Raw genomic sequence first — 23734 nt, 5'->3', positions numbered from 1 at the left:
ATTCTGTGTTGGGTCAGGTATCAACACTATGGAAGTGGTATTACCCACTAAACCCTGTTGACAGTCAGGGTATTATACAAGCTTTGCAGCTATGTCGGTGAGGGCAAATAGGGTGCCTCTGGCCAAAAACCCCGGTGGAATTTAAACTGATAGTGTCCTACCTCAGTGCTACAAGATGGCCAAATATAGACAGATTCATGTATGCATACACGCACATACAGACCTTTAAAGTATTTCGTGGGCTATTTAAGCGTGAAGAATCTGCCTGGGAAATTCTTGTCTCAGCTCATTGCTGTCCTTTGGTTTTGCACTGAAATCCAGCAGCGAGGTCTCCCAGCTGGCAGCCTGCCCACCCCCTGGCATGTGAGGAGGACACGTAGTGTGGGCTGTTAGCCTGGTGACAGGAGCTCGTGCACGGTGCTCGGGAATGTCCTGTTGCAGGCTAGCACCTAGTGAACTACAGAAAAGGGTTTTCTTTTTGCCACCTGATTAAGAGGTGAAAGTAGCCAAAAAGTACTTTTTTATGAACTTTGATGGATACCTCCAAAGCAAGTGCCGTGAACAGATTTTTAGATGTCACTTAAGTACTGGATATGGGGTAGATAGATTCATGATGAAACCTGAATTTGAGGGGAGATACGGCTTGGCATCCGGCAGATAGGAGTCCTTGTTCTCTGCTGACTTGGCCTAGATCCCACCTGTAAGTTGGACTTTCATGACCTGTTGACACCTTCTATGTCAGATGCTGTGTTCCCTCCGAAATCTTGAAATTAAAAAGTTTTTGATAATCTGATTTTTCATGGGCTTCTGCATTTTTAAGTGCTTTAGCTTTTAAAAAAAGCATGTCTTATACTATATCCTCCAGGATTTCAAAATATCATGGATATTAGTTTTTTTTCTCTTCCATTTTCACATAATACCCCCTGATTGCACCTGCCAGGCGCTTAGCTGTGATAGGGTTGGAAGTGGCTCTGTTTGCATCTGCTTTTGTGTTCAGGCATCTGCACCAAGAGCCAGCAGAGGGAGCAGCGAATAGAGCATTTTTAGTAAGGGCAGGGCCTGACTCTGCTTCACGTTACCTGAAGTAAGCAGGGAATTACCCTGGCCAGGATGCAGGCACCTAGAAGGGTGTAAATCTAGGGTATGAGCCTGCTGCATGAGTTAACTTTTTAGTGTATATATTTTTTTCCTTTGGCAGGAATAGCCTATTTTAAAAATAAAAATTTCTCAGAAACAGGATTTGATTTTGGTCAGTTATGCCAAAGCAACTATTCTGTACTATATTTAGGTCAAGTGGTAGGCAAATAGCAGGTCAGATATCAAAGAACTCAAGTTTATAGAGAGTGGACAACGATGAGTTGCATATTTGAGGAAGCTGCAAAACCCACATTAAAGAATTTTGCTGAACCATTCTGTTCAGTTCCACATAGATCTGTACTTTTTGATTGAAATAGAGTAGATCTTATTTGCACTCACTCCTGTCTATCTTTCTTTTTTGAGCATCTCAAGGAGAAAAAAAATGACTTTTTTTTGAGGGGAAGAATGGATGAGCTTTAGGGGCCTATTTTCCTGCTTCTTACCTACCAAAATGCCTAAGTGTTTGCCTAAACTTGAGTAGGAGTTTCAAGTAGGTTTTCATTGACCAAATAAGCCTGCAGCTTACTGTTGAGTCTATCAGTGCCATTGAATAAAAACAGGAAGCTTCAATTCTGCACTAATCTTGTCTACAGATTGTACACAGCAGGACATGGCACCACAGGAAAGAGATGCTGCTCTGTGGCCTTTACACATTCAGTAGGAGCAGTGATTTCTATCACCAAAAGAAAATACATCACTTGGGGCTGCCTTGTGAATCTGCTCCTTCCTCCTGCTTCCTCATTCCATGTCATCCCAGTGACCACCCTTAAATTCTTCCTGCAGTGAGGACCTTTGCCACTCCAAATCTCTGGCCAGATGAAGCTTACTTCCCTTTTCCTACCTGGCACTAAGGGAAGCAGAGGACATGTCTCTTTGCACATGTATTCCCTGACACTGAATCGAAATAGAAGTCCTGCAATGAAATGTCTTTGTCCCATTGCCAGTGTGCAGGAGAAGTGCCAGCCTCTGCAGTAAGTGTTCTGGCACACTATTGTGTACTTATGTCACCTGTATCCTACAAAGGACAACATAGCTGCAAGGACAGTGGAAAATCTTTTCTTTTTTTTTTTTTCTTTTTTTTTTCTCTCAATTTCTCAGTCTGCAAAATGGAGGTTTTAAAACATTTATCTAACTTGTCTATGTCAGAAAAGTGCCTAAGAAATTACTTAGTAAGTGTTTTGAGTAGAGCTTGGGAGTTGTAGGGGGCAGATCTCTAATAAAAAGTAGTGTAGGAACAAAGCATGCCACTTGCAAAGCCTTTCAAATGCCAGTATAAAACACGCTGCCCATCAGCATGTAGCCTTGCAAAACTTGTAAGAGTCTCCCAGCTCTGGCACAAAACCTGTTTAAGTGTACCGTGGTGGTGATGAAAAACACGTAGCTTGTTATATGCGCATTTAGACTAAAGAAGGGACTTACTAAAGAAGAGATTTGCCATAGGTGAATGAGTGAGTCAGATTTCATAAGGCTGGTACAGCAGTGTCAACATTAGAAAGATGGCTCAAGTTTTGCACATTGCCACTCTTCTTGCTTTCCTTTCTTTTGGCCACTGATTAACTGGTCTTCTTCAGGTTGCTCCACGTAACTGCTGTGGCTGACTGGACTGTGCAAACTTCTCCTTTAAACCATGGACTGTGCTGGCTGGTATCATTACATAGGATAAGCTGCAAATTCTCTAAATCAGCCCTGTATGTTCAAGGATGTGAGCAAATGTGTATTTTGCCAAAATGGGATTTCATGATCTTGCAGGTATGGAAATCCAACATACTCCTAGAATAAGCAAATCATAATATTCTACGAATAATCTCATCAAGAAAACAGAAGCAATTTCTCTGCTACTGGATTCCACAGTCGCACTACTAGAATATGCAATATTAACTTTGTGTAAATAGTTCATCTGTCAAACATAGGTTGATCTGGAACAGGTCACTACAAGTGTTTTAAATGCACAATTTTTACGTAAGAGCTGTGTTGGTTAGGTAGGATTGCTCACATAAATTGCATGGGGTTACTCCTTGTCTTTGGGTGGCTGAGGCAGCATCCATAACTAGGAAAAGTTGCTTGAAGAAGCCACTGTGTTGTGGAACCTCTCTCACATTTGATCAAAAGTCCGTTGAGGCAGACCTGGGCTCTAGCAATCAGGCTAACGTGGAAGGAACAAGTACACAAGATAAGGCAATTTTGGAAAGTGTTATATCTTTACCTTCCCAAGTTCTCCAAGTCTTGTCCTAGAGAATAAGACTGTAGACTGCATGTACAGTGACCCACATGCTTTCTATCACCTATTGTAGAATAGGTGAATCTCCCAATGTGTTGTAGTCTCAAGAGTATTTAGTGTATTTGTTAAAAATATGTAACTTTATTGTTCATGGGGTTGCAGTGACTTTGGGGCCAGCCCGTTTTGAAGAATGATTTGGAGCATCTGGATCACTCTTGTAGGTCATTAAATAGCTGAAAGTTTGAGCTGTGCCGATGAACTCGTCAGGGCTTCTGCAGTGTGGCTGAGGGTTGTCTTCTGGGGCCTGGTTCTGAAGGAAGTGAGGAAAGACAGAGGGTGAAGGTAACTGGGATGGTGTTGCCTTAAAATACCTGCAACTGATTAAGTAGAAGGTTGCTTCTGGTCCTACCATCCTTTCTGAGTTATCATCTGGGGCATTTTTGTTTGCTCTTTTGTTTGCTACTCTTAGTGACTGTTTCTGGCATACATCTGTTTGGGGGAGATGGGAGACTGCTAGGAAGCCTCTTTGGAAAAGTTCTTCAGCACGTGCCTCTTAAGCTGCCAAGGTCTGACTGTGAATGCAGTCTCTGTAGGAGACATATTATTCCTACGGGAGAGGTAAAATGCTGTGGGATTTATGCCTTTACTATAAAGTTAATATGACTGTCTGTAAGTAACCATCAGGATTATTTATTTCTGAAATAAACAGGTTTTAATCTTAAAAAAGAGAGGAGTTAAGCTGAGGCATGGGATTCTCTCCTTAGGAAAAAAAAAAAAAAGGATGTTTTGAAAGACTATTTCAGTGCTCCCTGAATAGGCCTTGAAGGTGCTAGGGGTGGGTTGTCAAAGCAATTCCCTCAAGGCCTGTCAGTACGGAGAGGTATGGGAAAAAACCCTGGGGAAGTGCCAGGGGATGATATGCAGGGAACTACTTGAACCTGACAATTTTGTTTTCCCCAAGGCCCAAATCTGCTCTGCAGCAAAGGAGAGGAGCAGCTGGGAAGCATAATCTGCCCTTTAGAAGTCTTCATCTAGAGCTGAACCTGAACAGCTTTGCTGGTGAGCCTCCTGGCACTTCTAGTACAGCCAGTACCCATTGCCTCAATCAGATAATCTGTGTTGGCAAAAGGATTCTTGCAGAGCACGAGAATAGTTGAGATGCAAGGACTAGACACAAGGTCCTAAGTATTGTGTTATCTTTTATCTAATGAACTACATCAATTTTATATGTTCATGTGCATAATTCTCAAAGGTATTGGTAATCATGTGAACAAGGGTTTAGAGGATCACGTTCTCAGGGCTTAGTCTTCTAAGATGCCACACTGTCTATTCCCAGACAGGGAAAGCACTTGAGCTTTGACTTTAAGAATATCAGTGGCTTGTTTGAAATTAAAGGGACTAGTTGTATCCTTCAAATTAAATCTATGTGTGAAGTACTTGGTTGGGCCAGCCTTGCAGGCTTGGTACTCAACATCCTGCAAGACAGAGCCCAATAAAATCACAGGGTTACTAGACCAACTATGTAATATACCCTGCACACTCTTTGGTGTCAGAAAATATTGACAAAAATTAGCAAATAGTTTGTGGAATGACGTTGTGTTCAGAATATGATTTTTTACTTATATTCAATGTTATTGTTCTCCTGGTAGCTGGCAAATGAAATTGTTTTGTAGTGTGAAATACTATAACATTTACAGCAGGTAATACTTTTTCCAGTACGTACAAAGCAAAGAGCAGTAAGTGTTAATATTAAGTCCAGTTTGAAATGTTTCAAGCCAAGCTTTACAGATTTGCTGAAAGTAGAAGGAACAGCGTGATGGCTTCCTCTCCCACATCCCTGCAACTCCCACCACCTTTCTTGGTGGATGTTTTCAATCTGTCATTCCCATTCTCTGGGGTAAACATTTTACAGCCTCATAATCATCTTACACCTGACAGATATTAAGTATGTTTTTACTGGATTACAATTCATTTCAATATTCCCTGCATTTTGCATTTGATTGCCTAATAAAATACAAGTATTTTATGCTTCAGAATTTGAACACCACTGGTGTTTGCCTTGGAATCCAATCCCAATAATAAACTCGCTGGGGGAAGGCAGGCCACTACAATGTGCATTTGGAGGGGGGTGAAGAATGGAATATGTGTATAGTGTTTTTGTGAATCCTTATCCTGACTGAGGATCTCAATTAGGATGTACTTAGAGCATGATTCCCCTTAAACAAACAAAATAATTTAGGTTCAGGTCTTCTGTTGATTTGTGTGGATATGGTTCTGTTGAAAACTATAGACAGAGGCAATTTCCATCAGCTAAAATGCTAGTCCTCTATGTAGGAGAAAAGGTTAAAACTTTTTTTCTTCTGGTGTAGATGATGTTCTTCTGAGTGTTTACGCCCAGGACATATGGGTAGATGCCTTGGAAAAACCTATGCTTATGATTAATACACTGTGCAAGTTCTACAAAGCTGTAGAGAAAACCCTTTTGTCGTTGGCCTAAATTGATGTTGCATGATGGGAATAAAAGCCGAAGTTTCAAAGTTGGATCATGCAATTAAGGTGATAAAACTGCATTTAAGCACTTTACACCTGTGGTTCATTTCTTAGTCTTTTGAAGAGATGCTGAATGGTTGTACCTTCTCTTGATAGGTTGTATCTTCTCTTGATAAGTGTCTGTGAATGACAGTTACAGGTATGTGCTGTTCTGACAAGGTCAAGCTCATAGCTGTAGGAGTTTCTGGAGTGGTGCTGCCTTTGTAAATGATGCTATGGGGGCATCTGCCACGTAATGCTCATTGCCTAGGTGAGGTAGCAGCATGGGAGGAGAACTGGAGACTATATCTGTGAGCAGTGCTAGAGACCAGGACAGCACCAGCAAACAAAGACACTATTAGCTAAATAGAGAGGCACTGGGATTAAGTGCTTTGTGCCTCTGTAGCTGCTATACCAGGGATGACACTATAAATATAATGTAGAGAATAAACATCGAGAGAGGCTTTTTTTTTTTTTTTTTTTTTTTAATATCCAGATGGGCAAAATAAGAATATTAACCTCTCTCTGCTAAAGATGATGCTCCTAATACATCTGAACACTCAGCAAGTGCTACAGATGGAACCAGAGTGCGTTCAACTTTTTTGTTTTGCCTTTCAATCCTGAATCTTAATTAGTTCCCTACTGCTTTAGTACATGCACAACATTCTAATAGTCATAAGGACTTACTCCATTCCACGTTGCCATTTCCACAATTTGCTCTTTCATACCAGGAGCAATTTCCTCCCCCCGCAACCCTCCCTGCCCCGGTTTAGGAATAGTGTAAAGGAAACTAAATAGCCAAGCGTGTAGCTGTAGATTGATGAGGTTGTCACATCATTCTCTTCACCGTTTTCTTCCGACCTGCACTGTGTTCTAATAGATGGATGATTGCTGAGGGAAGGAGAGAGTTAGCAAATCCCACAGCCAGATGTTCAGGGCTGGACAGAGCAACCTTCTCCAGAAACCCAGAGGACTAGAACTGTGTCCTTCTGAGGAAGAAGGACACTCAGGTGCCTGCGGCTGCCTGTGTTTATCTCTCTCTTAAAAAGGAGCACAAATGGGCTCAGTGTGGCTGCAAGGATGGATGTTTCTCTGTGCATCAGGGGAAATGACCAGTCATCCGTCTCTTCACTGTGGAGTCTGCCTGCAGCCATCAATCTTGTAGCCCAGCACGGCGGCTCCTTTGGCTTAGCTTGGCTCAACGGTGGAGGAACAAAGAAAAATGAGAGCTGAGCAGGGAGAAGGGAGAGAAGAGCAAATATTCTCTATTTCACTTTCTTTCCTCCTTACATCTCCCTTTCCCCCATTATCATCTATTTTCACTATGTTTTGTAACGTAAGGAAAAAGCCCAGAATATGTACATTTTTAGGATGCCAGAGCTTACAGTGTTTCTCTGTTTGCAGAGAGGAGAAAGCAGAGAGATATTAAAAGGACATAATTCAAGACCCAGAGCTTCCACATTTCTTGCTTTTCTGTGGCAGTTGTCACAACAAGCCTGCCATAGTTCAGCTGCAGCAGGCAAGAGAGAGAATAACCTTGTCTCCATCTTGCTACCTGGGGTTCTCTGCCTGACTTTTTCCTGTAGACATGAATTCAGATCTCTCAGGCATTTGTAGGACTATGTAATGAAGCTTATTAGGAGTTTCAAGGCCCAGCTGAGCACTGAGACAAAGGGAACTCTGTAAAGGCAGATATTGTACACAGAAATGTGTCAGAGGAGTCTTTACCTGCCGTCAACCCAAATGTGCCATCTGGAGTGAACAGGCTTATGCCAAGATGGGCAAAATTTATGCCTTCCTGGATTTAAAGGGCTGCTTTGCAGGTTGTGCTGAGCTTTTGGGTCTTTATCCTAAACCTAAAGCACAAACCCTCAAGGAAACATTTGCCTTGTTAAAACCAGTCCCTCTCATCCTCCACATGCTGCTTGTGGAGGTTTTGCAAGGTAGACCTGATGCCTTCCGGAGTGGGGCTCTGCAGGGAGAGCTCAGAGAGTCTCTCTTTCATGTTTTCTTTACAAAATAGATAGCATCATTTCCCTCTATATGTTTTTAATTGTGCAGCTTCTGAATGAATGGTCATACTTGTTCCTGCTACCCATTTCACGCAGCAAATATTGAGAAAAAGACCAATCTGGTTCATGTTGTTGCGAGACAGCCCAGATGGCACATCTCTGTCTCCCAGTGCCCTCTGGCTGGCCTTTTGGTGGCCACTGCAGTGGTTTTGAAGGTCACCTTGTTTACACCTTGTCTTTTCCCCCCTCCCTGTTCCGCGTCTTGCTGAGCCTGCAGGCTGGGCTTCACCATCTGCATTTTCTCCAGTGCCATTAATCTTCCTGTTTACCATTCTGTTATTAATTCTGGAGTTCACCTTTTTGTCTAAACGTTTTATAGGCCTCTTGGAATTTCTTGCCTTTTTGTGGCAACAGATCTGAGCATCTTAGTGGATGATTTGCTTTGTTCTTTCCCATTTCTGAAGGGATACCTGTTAGCGTCTCCTGCCATGTTTCTGTTACAAGCTTTCCTTCTTATGATAACATTTTTCAACAATATAGCTTCTGCTGTCAGATGCATCTTACCAGTATGAGTAAATATTAGCCTCACTCCTTTGAATTGGTGAATTTGCCTCTGAAATCTGATGTTTGTGAAAATAGTCTCACGTTTTCAGTGTTTTTCTTGGCTAGAAAAAAATTGTTTTTAAACTTGGCTTTTCAAGAACATGTAAGAACACTTTGCAACTGGGGCGTTTTATTTGAAGATCTGAATGCCTGCGAATATTAAACGAGCCTTACCAAGCCCTAGAGGATAGATGAAGAGTATCTTCATTTGACAGATGATGAAAACACACAGAGGGTACCTTTGTTAGACTTTGGCCTAAGATCACATAGTGAAGCCGTAGCAATGCCCAGGGCAGAGTCTGGGATGATTGCTTCTCATCCCTCGGTAAATTCACCGGTCACTTTGCTGTGGCCTTTCTGTTCTTCAGCGGTTTATGCAGGTTTGGGTGCTGAACCAGCCTGCTTGGCAGAGCTGCGTTGTGGCTTGTTGAGACTCAGTGCCATGCAAATGTGGCTATCCTGCTTCCCAGGAGCCTGCGTGCATTCCGGAGCACTCCAGTCCTGGAAGTGGGAGTTTCGCAGAGAGAGAGAGATGCAGGATCAGCTCCAGGACACCTGGAGTCTCGCAGAACGGTGCTGCATCCCTGCTGATGCCTTCCGAGCTGCCGGGGTGCCCCTGCCTGCTCTGCAGCACTGTGGGTCTCAGCAGGGCCGCGTTAGGTGAGCGCAGCATCGTGGGGCACGTGGCGGCAGCTGGAGCCGAGCGCTGCGCCCAGGCAGGCAGCCCCCTGCAAGGGGAAGCACGAGCAAGAGCAGCACAACCGTCCTTGCAGTGCTCAGGTTGGCTCTGGCGTAGTGCCGGCTCTGCAAGGCCCAGCCTGAATTAATTTGGATGCTTGGGCATTGCAGTTCAGAGATAATTGCACTATGCAGATTTTTCTATTACTAAAGGGATTCCTTGCCCTGCCTTGGATGTGGGAGAGGGAAAACTATGTAGAATCTCCCAGAATTTGGAGCAGGGTTGCATCATGGCTGGTTTTACACATGGGTCAGTGCTATCACACATGGGAACAGTGTAGGTGCTTGCAGTAGAGGTCCTCTCTCTGCTGCTGTCTGTGGATCCTACCCAGTGTGGGGGTGATTGGTGTTTGCTGAGAGTTGTTTCATTGATGGGCAATAATTCAGTACTGGCTCTTCTGATGGGTCAGTAGGCTCATGAGTTTGTGCCCGTATCTGTATGACCCCTTGAGATGGGTTGAGCACATCCTTCCCTTACTCCAAACAGGACAGAAGCATGTTAGGGTGGCGCAAAGCCCAAAGGAATAGACATTTAGTCAGGAACTTTCTCTAAATTGTACTCTGCCCCTTGGTAGTATCTGCAGTGGTCATGATGTGATGGTCCAAAATGCCTGTTTGCCACATGAACCCATCTAGGACACAAGTGCAAGAACGACCATGCACACAAGTGCTAGAATAATGTTGTTGAAGGGAAATATTCCTTTATGATTCGAGCCCCGAGGGTAGTTATACGATCAAGCATTTAGCCTGATATTGTAATGTGGCAGTCTTTGAAAAGCAGGTACAGTATATTATATGTGACAATGATTTATATTTGGGCTGAGAAATAAATCTGTAAAGAACTTGTAAGAGACAACCAACAGGAGGCCTTTCTTTTTTTATTGTGAGATTTTATAGGGGCATTCTAGTCTGCCAAAGAAATACAGCTGCTTGTAAAGTCCACATATGGATGATGGGCTAAACCAAACAACACTTAACCTTGAGCCTGAGAGCCTCTGCTGTGTCCTGCGGCCTTCGCTCTCGCTCCTATGGGGTTGCAGCCTTCTGGGAAATGTTTTAGGTAGGTTCTGGTAGAATCTTTCCTTTGGATTCTGATTGCCCTGAGGTTTTCTGCATTTTATGCCCACACTGCAACGTGGAAGTGTGCGGCTCACCCATATCCACAAATGATTGCTTCCTCTTTCTTTCCCTGTCTGCTCCCCTTCTCCCCCTGCCTTGCCCACCCCTCAGCCTTTCTGCCTCACCCTGAGGCCAGCAGCTCTGCAGCAAGAGGTGACAGGGGGGCGTGAGGATTTTTCATTCTCCTGGTGCAAATCTTAGTGCACTGGGGCAAATCTCAGTAGGCTCTAAAATTTGCAATGAATATTTGGAAAGATCCATTTCAGATCTTTATCGGACCCAGTGACTTTAGTCAGCTGCAGTTTGTGGGCGCAGTGCTCTACCCCCAGAGAGGAGTTTTCGCCTCCAAGCTGTTCCCTCCACACAAGGTGATTTGTTTCTGAGGAAATAAATTCCCTCTTTCTTTCAAGTAGGCTTAGTTCTAAAACAGGTTTGTCATTGTCTTTGGATTGATTCATGTGCACATCATGACCCTGCCTACCTTGAGACCTTGAGATTATATACTATTATTTAGATTACCTTGCGATGAGGCAATAGACGAGGTTTGGGGATGGAGCTAGAGAGGGAGACAAAGGGTTACTGGAGCAGCATTTCAGTCTCCAGGAGAGCCATGGCTTTGTTATGTCTGGCTTGAATTAAAAATAAAGTGCAGTTGATGCTCACTGGTCTCTTGGGGCACGTTTTTGGCTTTGTGGACCCCTCGTGAGAGTCTGTGCTAGCAATAGTCTCGTTCCACAGGGAGCCCAGGGCTCAGGTGACAGGAGGTCCTGCGGCTCAGGCGTGGAGACAACTGCAGTGCAGAACTGGCATTGAAGAGGTGGCTGCCGATGGAGCCTCCGCTGCGGTGTCGTGGGAGGGCGGGAGCAGAGCGACAGGGCCGTCGGCATCTGGGGTAGCAGGAGGAGCCGCCGTGGGGGACAGGTTTTGGAGATCCACCTCCGCTAGTGGAGTGAAGAGCAGCACTGCGCGGTGCTGCGGAGGCTTGTCCAGGACCCGGCCTGCAGCGGGCCCGGTTGTGGTCACCGCTGTGAGCGTGTCCGTTCCAAGAGCACAAGTTGCTGTGCTGGCCCTGAACGCACAAGCAAGGGGAGTCTGGGGTTGCACACATGCACAAAAGCCACAAGATCCAGCCATTCAACATGAAGCGTTGCTTCCTCTTTCTTCCTGAAGGGATTCCGTCCCCCTGCCCCCATCCTTTGCACTCGGAGGCTGTATTTGTGCCTTGGAGATGTGGAGATGAGCGTGTGATGGATGGATGGATGCTGCTTGTCTGGGTTTTTCACCACCATTTCCCCTGGGGCACTCTGTCTGCTGGCAGAGAGCACCATCCCAAAAGATGGTATCTTTTGCAAACTCGACAGCTAACAGACAGCTTCTCTCTCTGCATATTTCCCCAAAGAAGAGCAGGCTTAATCTGGTTTTTATATGGCATATTTCATTATAATCTTTTTGACTTCCCATGTTCCCAATACGCCATCATAAATAAAACGCTAGGGGTGGGAACAGCAGAAAAGCTGAGGCTTCGCAATCTTGTGACACTGATAGATTCTCATTTTAAACTGTCGTGGGATTTAATTGCTTGCTGAGCCACTGCACTGCACTTTCAGACACATCCTGCCACATCCTGTTAATGAGCTTAGTGGCTGCATTCGCTCAGCAGTAGTTCTGTTTGCTGCGAATTAGGTGGCTTTTTTAGACCACCTATATAATTTTAAAGAGCTAGTGGTTATTAAGGTAATATCCTTGGATTTATCCATCTTAAACAGCACTTTGTGGACTCTTGAGCTATAGTTTCCGCTGGCACTTTTGATGTTCCAAAAAAACAGCACCAAGAAACAAAAACACAAGAATCTCTGTGCAAAGTCAGTGCTTGTCTAAGAGGGTTTTTGGAAGGCGGGTTGCTTTGGTTTGCATAGTAGCTGTCTCTGGCGTTATAGATCATGCTGGAAAGCGCCCAATAAGTATCTCTGTTCCCAATTAGAACTGGAAATGGAGCTGCTTACGAGTGCACAGAGATGATGGCTTGGGTGGCAGCTGCTACTGTGGAGATGGAAACGATCCATTGTAAAACAAATACATTGCATTGTATAGAAAACGGAGTGGTTGTTTTTAATTTATGATTCAAAGAAACACTGAAAAGTTGTTTAGCCTCCAGTGCATTGTGAACTAAATATTTAGGAACGGCGATGTGCAGTTATTTTGGTGAGTCAAAATCTGAAAAAGCCCAATATTTTGCAGGGTCTGGGCAAATGTGACTCTTTTGGAGGCAGCAGTTCAATAAAAAGCAGATATTGGAATGAAGCTGGTGTGGATTATTGCTCACATTCTACCACTGAAGACTAAGGACCATGATAAATAGAGAGGTTCATGCACTAAGCTGCTAAACAGAAACAACCATGTTAATTTAATCACTATGAAGGGGACACTGCCAAGTTAAGAAACATAAATTTTAATTATACGTACACACATGTATTTGAATTACAAATATATGTACAGTCTTTAGCTGTGACACCAATAATATCTTGGGTTATTAAAATGGGAAGAACACTTAAACAACATTTATTTTTTATGGATTATTTTTGTTGATTTAACTCATGTTTTCCTTGGTTCTGACTTTCAGTCTTTCTTCTTTCCTGTATCTTATATGCTAACCAGGTGCTATTGTATTTGGAATATTAATCAGAAGGAAATTTATCTATAAACTTTATTGAAATTTCTGTTTTTAGAAACAGTAAGCTTTTAGTCATATTACTTTTACTAGTAGTTATTAGCTGTAATAAAGATTATGCCCTCTGAAATTGTAGTGCCTGAAGAAGGGTTCGTGATACAAACTAGGAGTTACAGTGGAAAACGTTAGAACAGTTGGTGGGTAACAAATGTTGTTACCTGTATTTTAAAAGGATTTGGATGAGATTCAAAGATTTAAAGACCAATAAATTCTATGTGCACGTTTGAGAAATTGATTGAAACAGTAATTAGGAGTAAGCAGTAAAACACTTGGGATAGGAAGATTTAGGAGGTTCTAACTGCATTTTTTCTGAAAGGAAAATCATGTCTCCCTACTCTCATAAAGTTCTTTGCATGATCCGTAAAGGACTAGTGGATAAGGATGTTGACAATTTGCCCAGGCTTTCTGAAGACCTTTGGTATGTAATAGGCCTCCAAAGAGAAACAAAGTGATGTCTTGATTCAAAACTTTTTGAACAGTGAAGAAGCAAAATTAACCAATTTCCATTAGCAGCCAATAGCCAGCGCATCAGGGTCTTACACTGAGCCCCCTCCTACATAACACAGTAAGGAGAAAAGTGGAGAGAGGGAGTGAGGAGTCGGGACGAGAGGGCCTTGAGGGTCTCCTTGGTGAGACCTCAATGTGCCCCATGAATGGGCAGTGGGATGGGTGCTTTAATGTCTTACATATATGTTAAGTGTTACTAGGGGGAGTTCTTTTCCCTGTTACAAGGGTTCTAATTCTCCTCAATGTGCAGCGGTGGAGTTTGCATCAGGCTGCATACGGGTAGTACTACAGGAAATATAAAGAAAATGGTTATGTTTACGCTTAGATGGAGTGTGTTGTTTCACCTGCAAATGTTGGGTACAGTATTAGTCCATCTCAGGAAGAGTATTGAAGAATGAGAGGAAGTTCAGAGACGGGTGATAGGACAAAGCCTTATGTAAAAAACCCCACAGGAAGAGTAATGGGGAAAAAAATGTGATGGTTTATCTTTGAAAGGAGATGAATAAAAAGAAATGACAGATAAGTTTGGTCAGGAACTTTTCACTGTCTCATAGCAAGAACAAAGGGGCAGTCAATGAAATAAAGTGAAAGAGCTAAAGAAAGCCTTCAAACAGTAGTTTAACTGCCGAACTCACTCGGGTAGGAAGACATTGGGGGCAAAAGGTTATCAAAATGGAACAAGAGGTGGGTCATTCTGTGTGTTTCCAGAAGAACCAGATTCAGGATAACTGCTTGGAAGTAATATTGCCTTTATCCATCAGGCTTGACATGATAGAGGTCAGGATGAAATGCAGTATTAGAGTAGGTTGTTTTTCTTTGCATTTTGCTCCTGACAGGCTCGTACCCCTTCTTCTCCAGCATCCGATGTAGCCGCATAGTGGAGCACAACAAAAACTAGAGGCAGAGAGGCCAGCATGGGGCACAGTTTAATCTCTCAGTACTGGAAGGGTCTCTCTGGCCTTGCTGAAGGTTTCTCCCACCGGCTGCTGCCTTTGTAAGCAGGACCCAGCGTGGACAGACGCCACTCGGTTCAGACACCACAGCAGTTCAGTGGTGGTATTTTGCATGAAAATACATTCCAGGTACTGAGTTGACTTTCCAGGTTCCTTTAGCAGAAAGCCATTGAGGAAAGCTAGAAAGCTTTCTAGCTTTCCTGGGAAAATCCTGGAGAGTTAGGTAGGAAAGAACACATTAAGAATTTAGCAACATGATTTTTGTGAGCACTGGTAGTGTATAACTACTCTAGGTTCATATCTTTTAGATTTTTAGAAACTTTTGTCTATGAGGATCCAAAAGTATTTTGGAAACATTCTATGTAGTAGAGCCTTTTCATAACAGAGATACTTAATTCTTGATTCCATTTCTGTATCCTATATAGACTAGCCCCTTTCCAGGGAGGACTGAATTCATTACAAAGAGGTTATCTTTGGACCTTTGCAAGTTTTATATTGTAAACTCTACATTGCAAATAAGGTGGTGCTTGCCATTTTCTACTCTCTACACCTACTTGCTCGGGAAAGTAAATGGCCTCTATAAGGTACCAGAGGAGAAGGAAACACAGGAATTTGATAGCAGTTAGTTCAGTGGCAGATGGGAGGCAGCTGCCATGAATTTCTGTTCCCATCATCTCCTGCTTGTTAATTTAACTTCTTAGTGTCTCAGTCTCCCTGTCAGTAAACTGGAAATAAAAGTGTTATCTACCTTGCACTGGCCTGACAGTGGTGTGTGAAGTTTAATAATTAGAAAATTCTCCAAGAGTTGGAGATGCAAGGTCTCCTGGAGTGTTGCTAGTGGGGAGTAGCAAGACCACACAGAACAAACATGTTTTTAAAGACATCTGACCTTTTCTGACCTTAAGGCCTATCTTTTCCCCTGACTTAATGTTCAATATCTATAGAACAAGCAAGAAGTATTTTATTTTCATATGAATTTCTCTTAACCCACTTTGTTTGCTCCTTCCCTTTTCTAATACGTTTGTTTGCTGAATGTATCCGTATCCAGAGACTGGCACAGCTTGTCATGGTGAGGCCGTGTTTTTGTTACTGTTGGCCTTGAGCTTCCTTGGAGCTTCTCCTCTCGCCTGATGTCTGGCAACCTCCTGGGTTTTGCAGTCCCCCAATGTTCCAAATACTGAACAAATGTACTTGGGCACCCACACAGAGGGCTTTGACACCAAGCCAAGCCCACAGTCAGAGTTGATTATGGAGGTTCCTTAGTAACTATAGGCTTAAGTGTTGTGATTTGCACGTAAATCAAATCTAAAATCCCTTCTTTGTATTGAAATGTCTGGATTTAGTACCCAGAGAGAGGCACTATGAGTTCATACAGGGAATTTCAAGCTATATGGTTCACTTTTGACTCCTCTGTCTTTTTACAGCTCGAGTAAGGGAGAAATGGGGAAGGTGGCATAATGTGCAGAACTCAATGCCAGAACCAGAGGCCTAATTGAATAGAACTGCTTGGGATGAGCAGGGGAGTCAATTCACTGTTGACTCCTTCCCATTGTGTGGATTGACCTGGGAGTTTCCTTTGAAAATCCCAGTGGTTTGGGCTTGCTGCATGGCTTGTGAATAGAATGGCTTTTGCTGGATTTTTTTTTGCTGGATTTTCTGTGGTTACTGGCTGAGTTCTGCTCTCCCGCTTTAGAAGACTTGAGCAAGCATGTTGTGGAAGCACTCATGAGGGCCCTCAAACTAGTGGCTCTCTTAGAGTTTCTCACATATAGAATAGATGTATTCCTGGGACACAACTGAGTGTGTGCAGCTTGTGGGATGGAAAGCTTCAGGGAGCTTCACACAGGCTGGTAAACAGAGCACAGCTCTAGAAGTGAGCAGAGTTTCGAGCTCAGAACACCAGAGGCTGATTTGTAAGCATTGGTCCTGTGCGTTATTATTGTATAAATCTGGTGGAAGGAATTTGTTTTAAAAGGGAAGGATTTCTTAAGCATTGAAAGCCATGCCTTGGCCTCATAAGTTCGAGTGACATTCAGGATGTCTCCCTGTGTCAGGGTTACTGTGAACGAACACCTGCACAAGCAGGGAAGAGGCAAGGGAGACGAAGTTCTTCCCTGGGTGTATTTCACACCTCGCTAAAACAAGGGCTGGTGCTGTGCTGCATCTCATGCTCTTGTGCTGGCATTCAGAAGGAGAGTTGTGCTCTGCTCCTGCATCTGACTGGCAAGTTGCATCAAGCTCTTCACAAACCCTCATTTTCCTTTGGAGTTGTGCGCCCCAGGCCTGCCCCGGAGCTCACTGCCTTTGGTACTTCTGCAGTGGCTGAGGTTCAACCTGTTTTGTAGGCTTGATTATGCAACTCTTAACTCTGCTGACTGATGTTTTTTCATTTGGGTAGTCCCATTTAAAACAAACCGAGCATCTTATCCAGTCAAAAATGTGTGTCAATATTCAGTGAGGATTGAAGACACATTCCTTTTGTGTTTTTCATTTGTAGTTCTTAGCATTGCCCCTTATACTAGCTTATACGAGCTTTCCATTTCCCCACTTACGGAACATGCCCTGATGTAGGAAAATGATGCTTGTAGCTGTGCCATATATACTGTGCCAAACGCAGATGTGTGTAATTAATCTAGTTCACTGCTTCAAAAGACCAGATCTTCATATTTGCTATTTCATTATCTTAGAAAGCCTTGGTGTTATTTATTTATTTATTTATTTATTTTTTCTTTATTTGAAACATGAGGAGTTTCCATAAAGGGGAAGGACCTTTTTTTCCTTTTATTTCGTCATGGTACAGTATGTCCAGCGTCTTTTTCCTGTAAGCATACTCAGGGACTGAAAAGGTGCCAGTTTTTCAGTGAGATAGAAATGAATTCTATGAGGGGACCTTGGAGGAAAAGTTGAACCTGAAGAACTCTTCCTCATAATAAAAGTGAGCCTGGAAGTCTGTCAGTCTTCTGCTTGCTGTCTGTGTCCTGCTGGGTAGCTGTCTGAGGGAGGTACATGATGCTTGTGTATTTTGTTTTGCAGAAGTTGATCTGCCTCTGAAAAAAGATGGCTTCACATCAGAAGGTACAACTCTGGAAGCCTTACTGCGTGGAGAGGGAATAGAGAAAAAAACGGACACTAAAGAAGAAGACACTATACAGGAAATCCAGGTAAAGGAGGTGCCTAAGCACTGGCAGCAGGGAACACTTAACACTTTGTTTCTAAGCCTAGCAGATTTTGTCTTGTGGCAGAACATTGCATCTGATAGTTGTATCATTCTGCTGTCAGAATGTTATGAACTCAGGATCTGCACACCTGCATACTTTGTATAGCTTTTCTCTTTCGCTAGATTCTGGGTCATTTGTCTTCTGTGTGGCTTGCATATTGTGATCTGGAGCAAGATGAGGTTAATACATATAAAGCTGTCAAGCAAAGATGCACCCAAACAGTAAACTGAATTTTAGTGCCTCAGGTTTACAGAGATTCTGGACATGGATTTGAAGATGGGTTCACTCTGCTGACTGTAAACAAAAACATATCATTGCCTTGACTGTTCTTCCTTAGGTATACTGAAAGACCTTTGAGAAGTAAACAGACAACACAAATCATTAAAAGTATTTTACTGTTAATTTTCGTAGGTGTTACTAGCGATACAGTTAAGAGAAATAGTCTCTTTCTTAGCATTACAGCTTTGAAAATTGCTTGTGAAGATTCCTTTTCATCTTTTCCCAATTTTAAAAGTGGAAACACAGTCATGGGGCTGTCATAGAAAGAATAATACTAATTAAAGGATATTGCTTGTATGCCACTTTTTTATAAAGACATTTAAAATTTATAGAAAAGCAGCGCTATCTCAGGGCAGCATCAGCAAATCTTTGGTGATGCTAAAACACCATGCTGCTCTGAGTGTCTATCACTGCTTTCTAGTGAGACCCATTGGCAATGTGTAAAACTTAGTGATTTTGGCTGAGATACAAGATGCTGCATCTATACTTGAAACTAATGAAAACGTGAGTGGGCAGCCTCAGCCTCATGCCAAATGACACAGAAAAGCTGGAGAACCAAATCTACATTACTTGGGGCTCAGTCCTATTTGTCTGACTGCTAATGCTCCACGGAAATTTCACATATGTAAAGGCAGCCAGATGGGTCTCCAGTTCCCAGCAATACAGGTAAAGGAGCGCTGTTGAAGAGGGAACATCTCGTGTTCACGGGCTCTGTGTGAGACCCTCGTTACGTTTCCTTCTTCATTAGTGGATTTGTTTATACCTGCTTCCAGAGTCACAAGAAGTCAGGGTGCAGCATCTTTATGGGATGGACAAGTGCCTTTGGATGCTGCTACGCAATCTGAGCTCCCAGACTATTCCAGCAACAGTCCGAGAAAGAGACTTCAGACGCAGTGGAATTGACAGAGGTCTTGGCACTTTTGCAATCCAGAGCAGGGAAGGGGTAAAACAATGTTTAGAGAGTCTTCAGCTAAACTGCCTCAGCTGTGACCTGTCATGTTGACGTTGTTTTCATCAGAACAGCCACAAAAGGCATGTCTTGCTGCTATTTCTTATGCAAGCACAGCTTAGCTGTATGCAGTCTGCACAACAGTGATTGCTGAAGCTTTCCTAGTGTCCAGCTTTCAACAGACACTTTGGTACCTGATGAAGGGCACCAGGACAAGGGACCCTTCAAGGGTCCCTTGTGAAGGGACTTTTGTCCTTATGATGAATAAGAGAATGCAAATCTCTCTTTTGGTCCCTTGCATGCTCTTCTACATCATATCTTGAAAGGGCCCAGATTCAGTGGGGACAAGAGTGAGCAGGTGGAATAGGCATAGCTGTGATTCCCACCTCAGTGCCAGCCCTGTACCACCATCTAACCTAGCTGCGTGTGTCAGGAGGAGAAGACTTGGTGCCTAGCTGTACTGAAGTGTATTGAGCTGGGAAATTGTTTATAAGACAGACTTGGAATATAAGAGAAATTATATACAAGCGTCAAATACTGAAAAAGATTTAAAACCTTCCTATCCATTTTAAGATTTGAATCTGCATCATGGCTGAATGTTGTTGTCATTTAAATGCCTGGTGACATAGCAAAAGGATTTGCAGACCAGACACTTAGGAAGTTCTGCTCACTTCATGAGTGGCAGGAGAGACTGGGGCCCTGCTCTATATTTCCAGCAGCACTGCCAAGCATTCAGGGGAGCTCCTGGAGACTTCTTTCTGCATTAGTGGTGTGCTGGTTGGACCTGCCTTTGTCCATGTTGTATCTGATTTATGCCTGTTTGCCCGGCTGCTAGCCTTTGTTTCATTCTCAAGAGGTTACATTTGTAAGATCAAGATGAAAAGGTTGAAATTCCCTGTGAGATGATAAATTGTTATTATTTCCATTTTTATTCCTATTCACTAATTAATTGAAGAAACTTTTATTGTTCCTACTAACTTCAGAATGACCTGAACTTCCTCAGTGCTCTCATGCACCAAGAGCGCTTCTTTCAGCTTGCACAGATGTGTGTATGGTGTAACCTCCCAAAAGACGTTACTGTCTAGATTCAATAAAAATAGTAGAATCTATGGAGGCATTGTCACTATTTTTTTTTCAAACCAAGAAACCAAGAAAATTCTGAGCTGCCAACTGAAAAAATTCCTCATTTCTGTCTTCTTAAAGTGCATTCACAACATTAGAGGAAAAGTAAACAATTTAAGATGCGAGAAACCAAATCCAAGATCATGCAAAACCCGTGCTTCCCGAATGAGGGAATTCATGCAGACTAATACCTGTAATGTCCTGGTGCATCAGTGCTCAGTGATGCCCCAAAGATATTTCTTAGGAACTTTTTTCCTTAGTTATCTGATAGCAGTGATATTTCTTAATAAGAAATCCCTGGAGAACTGAGGGTAGAAGGGAAAGCAAACTTTGCTTTAAAAGCAAAGAAAAAGGGATTCTGGGATCTGTTTTGGCATTATATCATTAATCAACTGTAATTTAATAACCTATAGTCTCTGTGGTAAAGAGTAGCAGTTGGTTGTGTGTGTGATGTTCTTTTCTTCTGAACATTCATGTTTATTGTTCAACCACAGAGGGTTTTAGAGAATGATGAAAATGCAGATGAAGTGAATGAGGAAGAGGACTTGGAAGAAGATATTCCAAAACGAAAGAACAGGCCTAGAGGACGGGTAGGTGAATATTGTACAGGAATGGACAGGAAGGAAAGCAAACGTCTGCTTTCTAGTGTATATTTTTCATGTGTATGTGTAATGCAAAGAATCTATCTGTGTAATGCAAAGAATATATCTGTGGGTGTATGATGATGATAACCCTTTGGGTAATTTTAATGTACACTTAAACATTGTTTATAGTTTTTTTCCAGTTTGTTTTTCTGCTTTTCTGCTTTTTCCAGTTTGTTTCTTTCTACTTACCAAGAAAAAAAGATTATTGTTAGAGTGAAAGAGTAAATTTATTTTAGTGATGTGTTTATAATTTTAATGCAAACTGTAATAGTTATGATGGCATCCTGCTATTACAATACTCTTACTTTGAAACAACATTTGCTAATTACAAAAAGTAAACAGTAAATTTAGACATGAGTCAAACTAAAAATTATTAATGAAGGTAACTTGAACTGTGTTAATACCTTTTGCAACTTCCCCCAAGGTAGCATGTTGTGGTTGTCACTTTGGCCCTCTTGAAGCCCATGAACAATTTCCCATTTCATTAAAGTGGGCAAGAGCTTATCCTTAAGGGAGCCCCAATCCCATCTCTTACCTAGGATGTCTTCTCCCAGTTTCAGCAGGGAGCCAGCTAAATAAGGAGGCCAACGTTTTAAAACTTGGAATTGACATTTTCCATTGTGGCACCTTAAGCGAGGCATCTAAGTAGAAGTGAACATAATTCTCAAAGTTTTGAGCATTTTCTTCTCTCTTTGGCTCCAGTGGGCACTGCAGGGGTACAGGAGCTCCAGAGGTGCCTTTTGATGTTTGTAGGAGTCAATCAAGAAGGGCCACGTAGGAGGCCAAATGAGCAGGATATAATCGCTTTTGAATAAGAGAGAGACATGAAACCACACTGAATACTCGCAATGTGCTTATGCATCAGACCTTCTCTTTTGGTTTCTTCTGTTGTTGTGTTGTTTCAGTTTTCTGCTCCTGTTTATTTTGGAGCTTAAGTCCTTTAATATAAGATCAAAGCACTTTAATAACTGGATAAGTATATATTTCACCTTCCTTATTCTCAAAATCACCTGAACCAGTTTCTTTCTTTCTTTCTTTCTTAGCCAAAGACCCCCACCTGGAAAAAAATTTTCCAGAAAAATGTAAGTTTCAGAAAGTTTGTATGAACTAGTAACCAAAACTAGGAGTTAGAATTGATACATGCACACAAACACGACTGTAGCTATCAACTAATATTCCAGCTTGACATCTCTTTTCTGATAAGTTGCTCTCACATAAATTGGGCATGTTGGTCAGAGTGAGTGAAAGAGTGAATAGCAAATAGGAATATGCTACTTAGAAGAAGGAAATTAGCTCTATTGTATATTCCAGGGCTATATAAACAAAGTCTTGAACTTACTGTTAAGTGCAAAATTGTACTCTCCTATTCAGGAAACTACTACTTTAGAGTAACTATTGCTCTTCCTCTGCTACTGTAAAGAAAGAAGTTGGAGAGTTCTAGGGGTCCCATTCATTTAGAAGTACAAATTTATGTGATGTTTTCTGCCCTAGACCGACCACCTATTAAATACAGGACCAGCAGCATCTCTTGCCTTTTTCTTGCAACTAACTCCTGCTCTGCTAGTGCCCTGGCTCCACGGGGTCTAATAAAAAGAGAAGTTTGAAGAGTGCCAAGTACTTTGAACAATTTTCCTTTTTATTTGGTGACATCAATAACCAAAGTGAAATGTGGTATAAATTAGAATTTCAAAATCAGACCAGATTCCTTAGCTGCTGAAAACTGAATCAGAGCCTGAATTGCTTCTGGTCATGAGTATTTTGCCACTTTTTAAGCACCCGTTGTCTGAGTCTGACTCAAGAGTGGGGATCAGGACCCAGGATTTGAAATGAGGGGATGTGAAACCAGGGGAGCACCTTGTTTCTGGGAAGGAATTGCTCAGGATGTTTTTAGGGAATAGTAAAGGGGAAGAACATGCATAGGAAAGTAGATCCTGTGGAGTGTGGCCTCTGGGGATTTGCAGAATGAATGAGGAGGATTGACAGCATTGATGCTGGATTAGTACAACAGAATTGCTGTCTTGGCATTCCAAATTTCACATGCCCCTTCCTTTTCCTACAGCATGATTTTATTTATAATCCTGGGCTTCTCTGTCTGCCCCTCTGGCTACTCTCTCTGGCTGCTTCAGTCCTGCTCCAAGGCTGCAGGGCCATGGCTTCCAGGTGTCATACATCAGGTTTCAGTCTTTGCTGCATCTCATGAGGAGAATGAAGCAGCCGTGGATGACTGAATAGGGCAGGCTGGAGTGCAGCAGCCAGTGAGTGGCCTTCCACTTAGCGCCTTTGGGACAGCTGCTCAGTCTGCTACCCCGTCAAGGATGGCCCTGGATTCATGGGAGCATTAGGAAGGACACTGAAGGCCAGAGTGATGGATTTACAAAAGCAGCTTTTCTGTATCTTTGCTGGACAGGGAAAATATGCTAGGAGCTCGAAGAGCCAGTTTGCTAGGAGGTAGGAGAGGAATGCAGCTGCACCTGTACAGACTGTGTGCTCGTCAGCTGAATACCCCATGGGACATTTTCAAAGGCACTAAAGACATTTAGGAACCCAACTCCCATTGAGAGTCACTGACTTGAAAAATCTCCTCCTCTGTGTTCAGTGCATGAAAAAATATATTTGACGTGTGGTCATGACATGAATACAGTACCCTTGCTTTTCTGTAGAGAACAGTTTGAAGAGAAACAGCTGGCTGTAAGACTAGCGAAACTCTGAGCAACAGACCTTAAATTACCATCCTATTCTGAAAACTGTCTATATAAAAATAGTACCTTCATACTGAGCAGATCTGTTTTCAGTGTGTAAGCAGAGTCAGAACTCCTGATTAGTGACAAAAATAAAGATTTTGCAGCTTTTTTTTTTACAACTCTGAAGAGCCAGTGCAGCTTGATAGAATAGGGAAATTGGATCCTAGTCCTGGCACTGATAGAAATATTTATGAAGGGCCGATCACTTGTTTCTGTGAAGAATCTTTGATGAGCTGA

At 42.6% G+C, this 23734-nt stretch overlaps 1 protein-coding gene across 1 annotated transcript in view; it reads left to right on the top strand.

Annotated features, from left to right (window-relative positions):
• DPF3 (double PHD fingers 3) overlaps nucleotides 1–23734 on the top strand; it is a 151242-nt gene that overhangs the window by 74349 nt on the left and 53159 nt on the right. Inside the window, exons 4-6 of the mRNA XM_088520439.1 lie at nucleotides 17578–17705; nucleotides 20607–20702; nucleotides 21800–21838. Coding sequence (XP_088376565.1) covers nucleotides 17578–17705; nucleotides 20607–20702; nucleotides 21800–21838 — 263 coding nt within the window. The remainder of the gene's footprint in view (nucleotides 1–17577; nucleotides 17706–20606; nucleotides 20703–21799; nucleotides 21839–23734) is intronic.

The sequence above is a fragment of the Tinamus guttatus genome, unplaced genomic scaffold, assembly GCF_059628265.1.
Source record: "Tinamus guttatus ecotype Peru unplaced genomic scaffold, ASM5962826v1 Tinamus_guttatus_pri_ptg000089l, whole genome shotgun sequence".
NCBI classification, from domain to species: domain Eukaryota; kingdom Metazoa; phylum Chordata; class Aves; order Tinamiformes; family Tinamidae; genus Tinamus; species Tinamus guttatus.
This window is presented reverse-complemented; position numbering and strand designations above follow the sequence as displayed.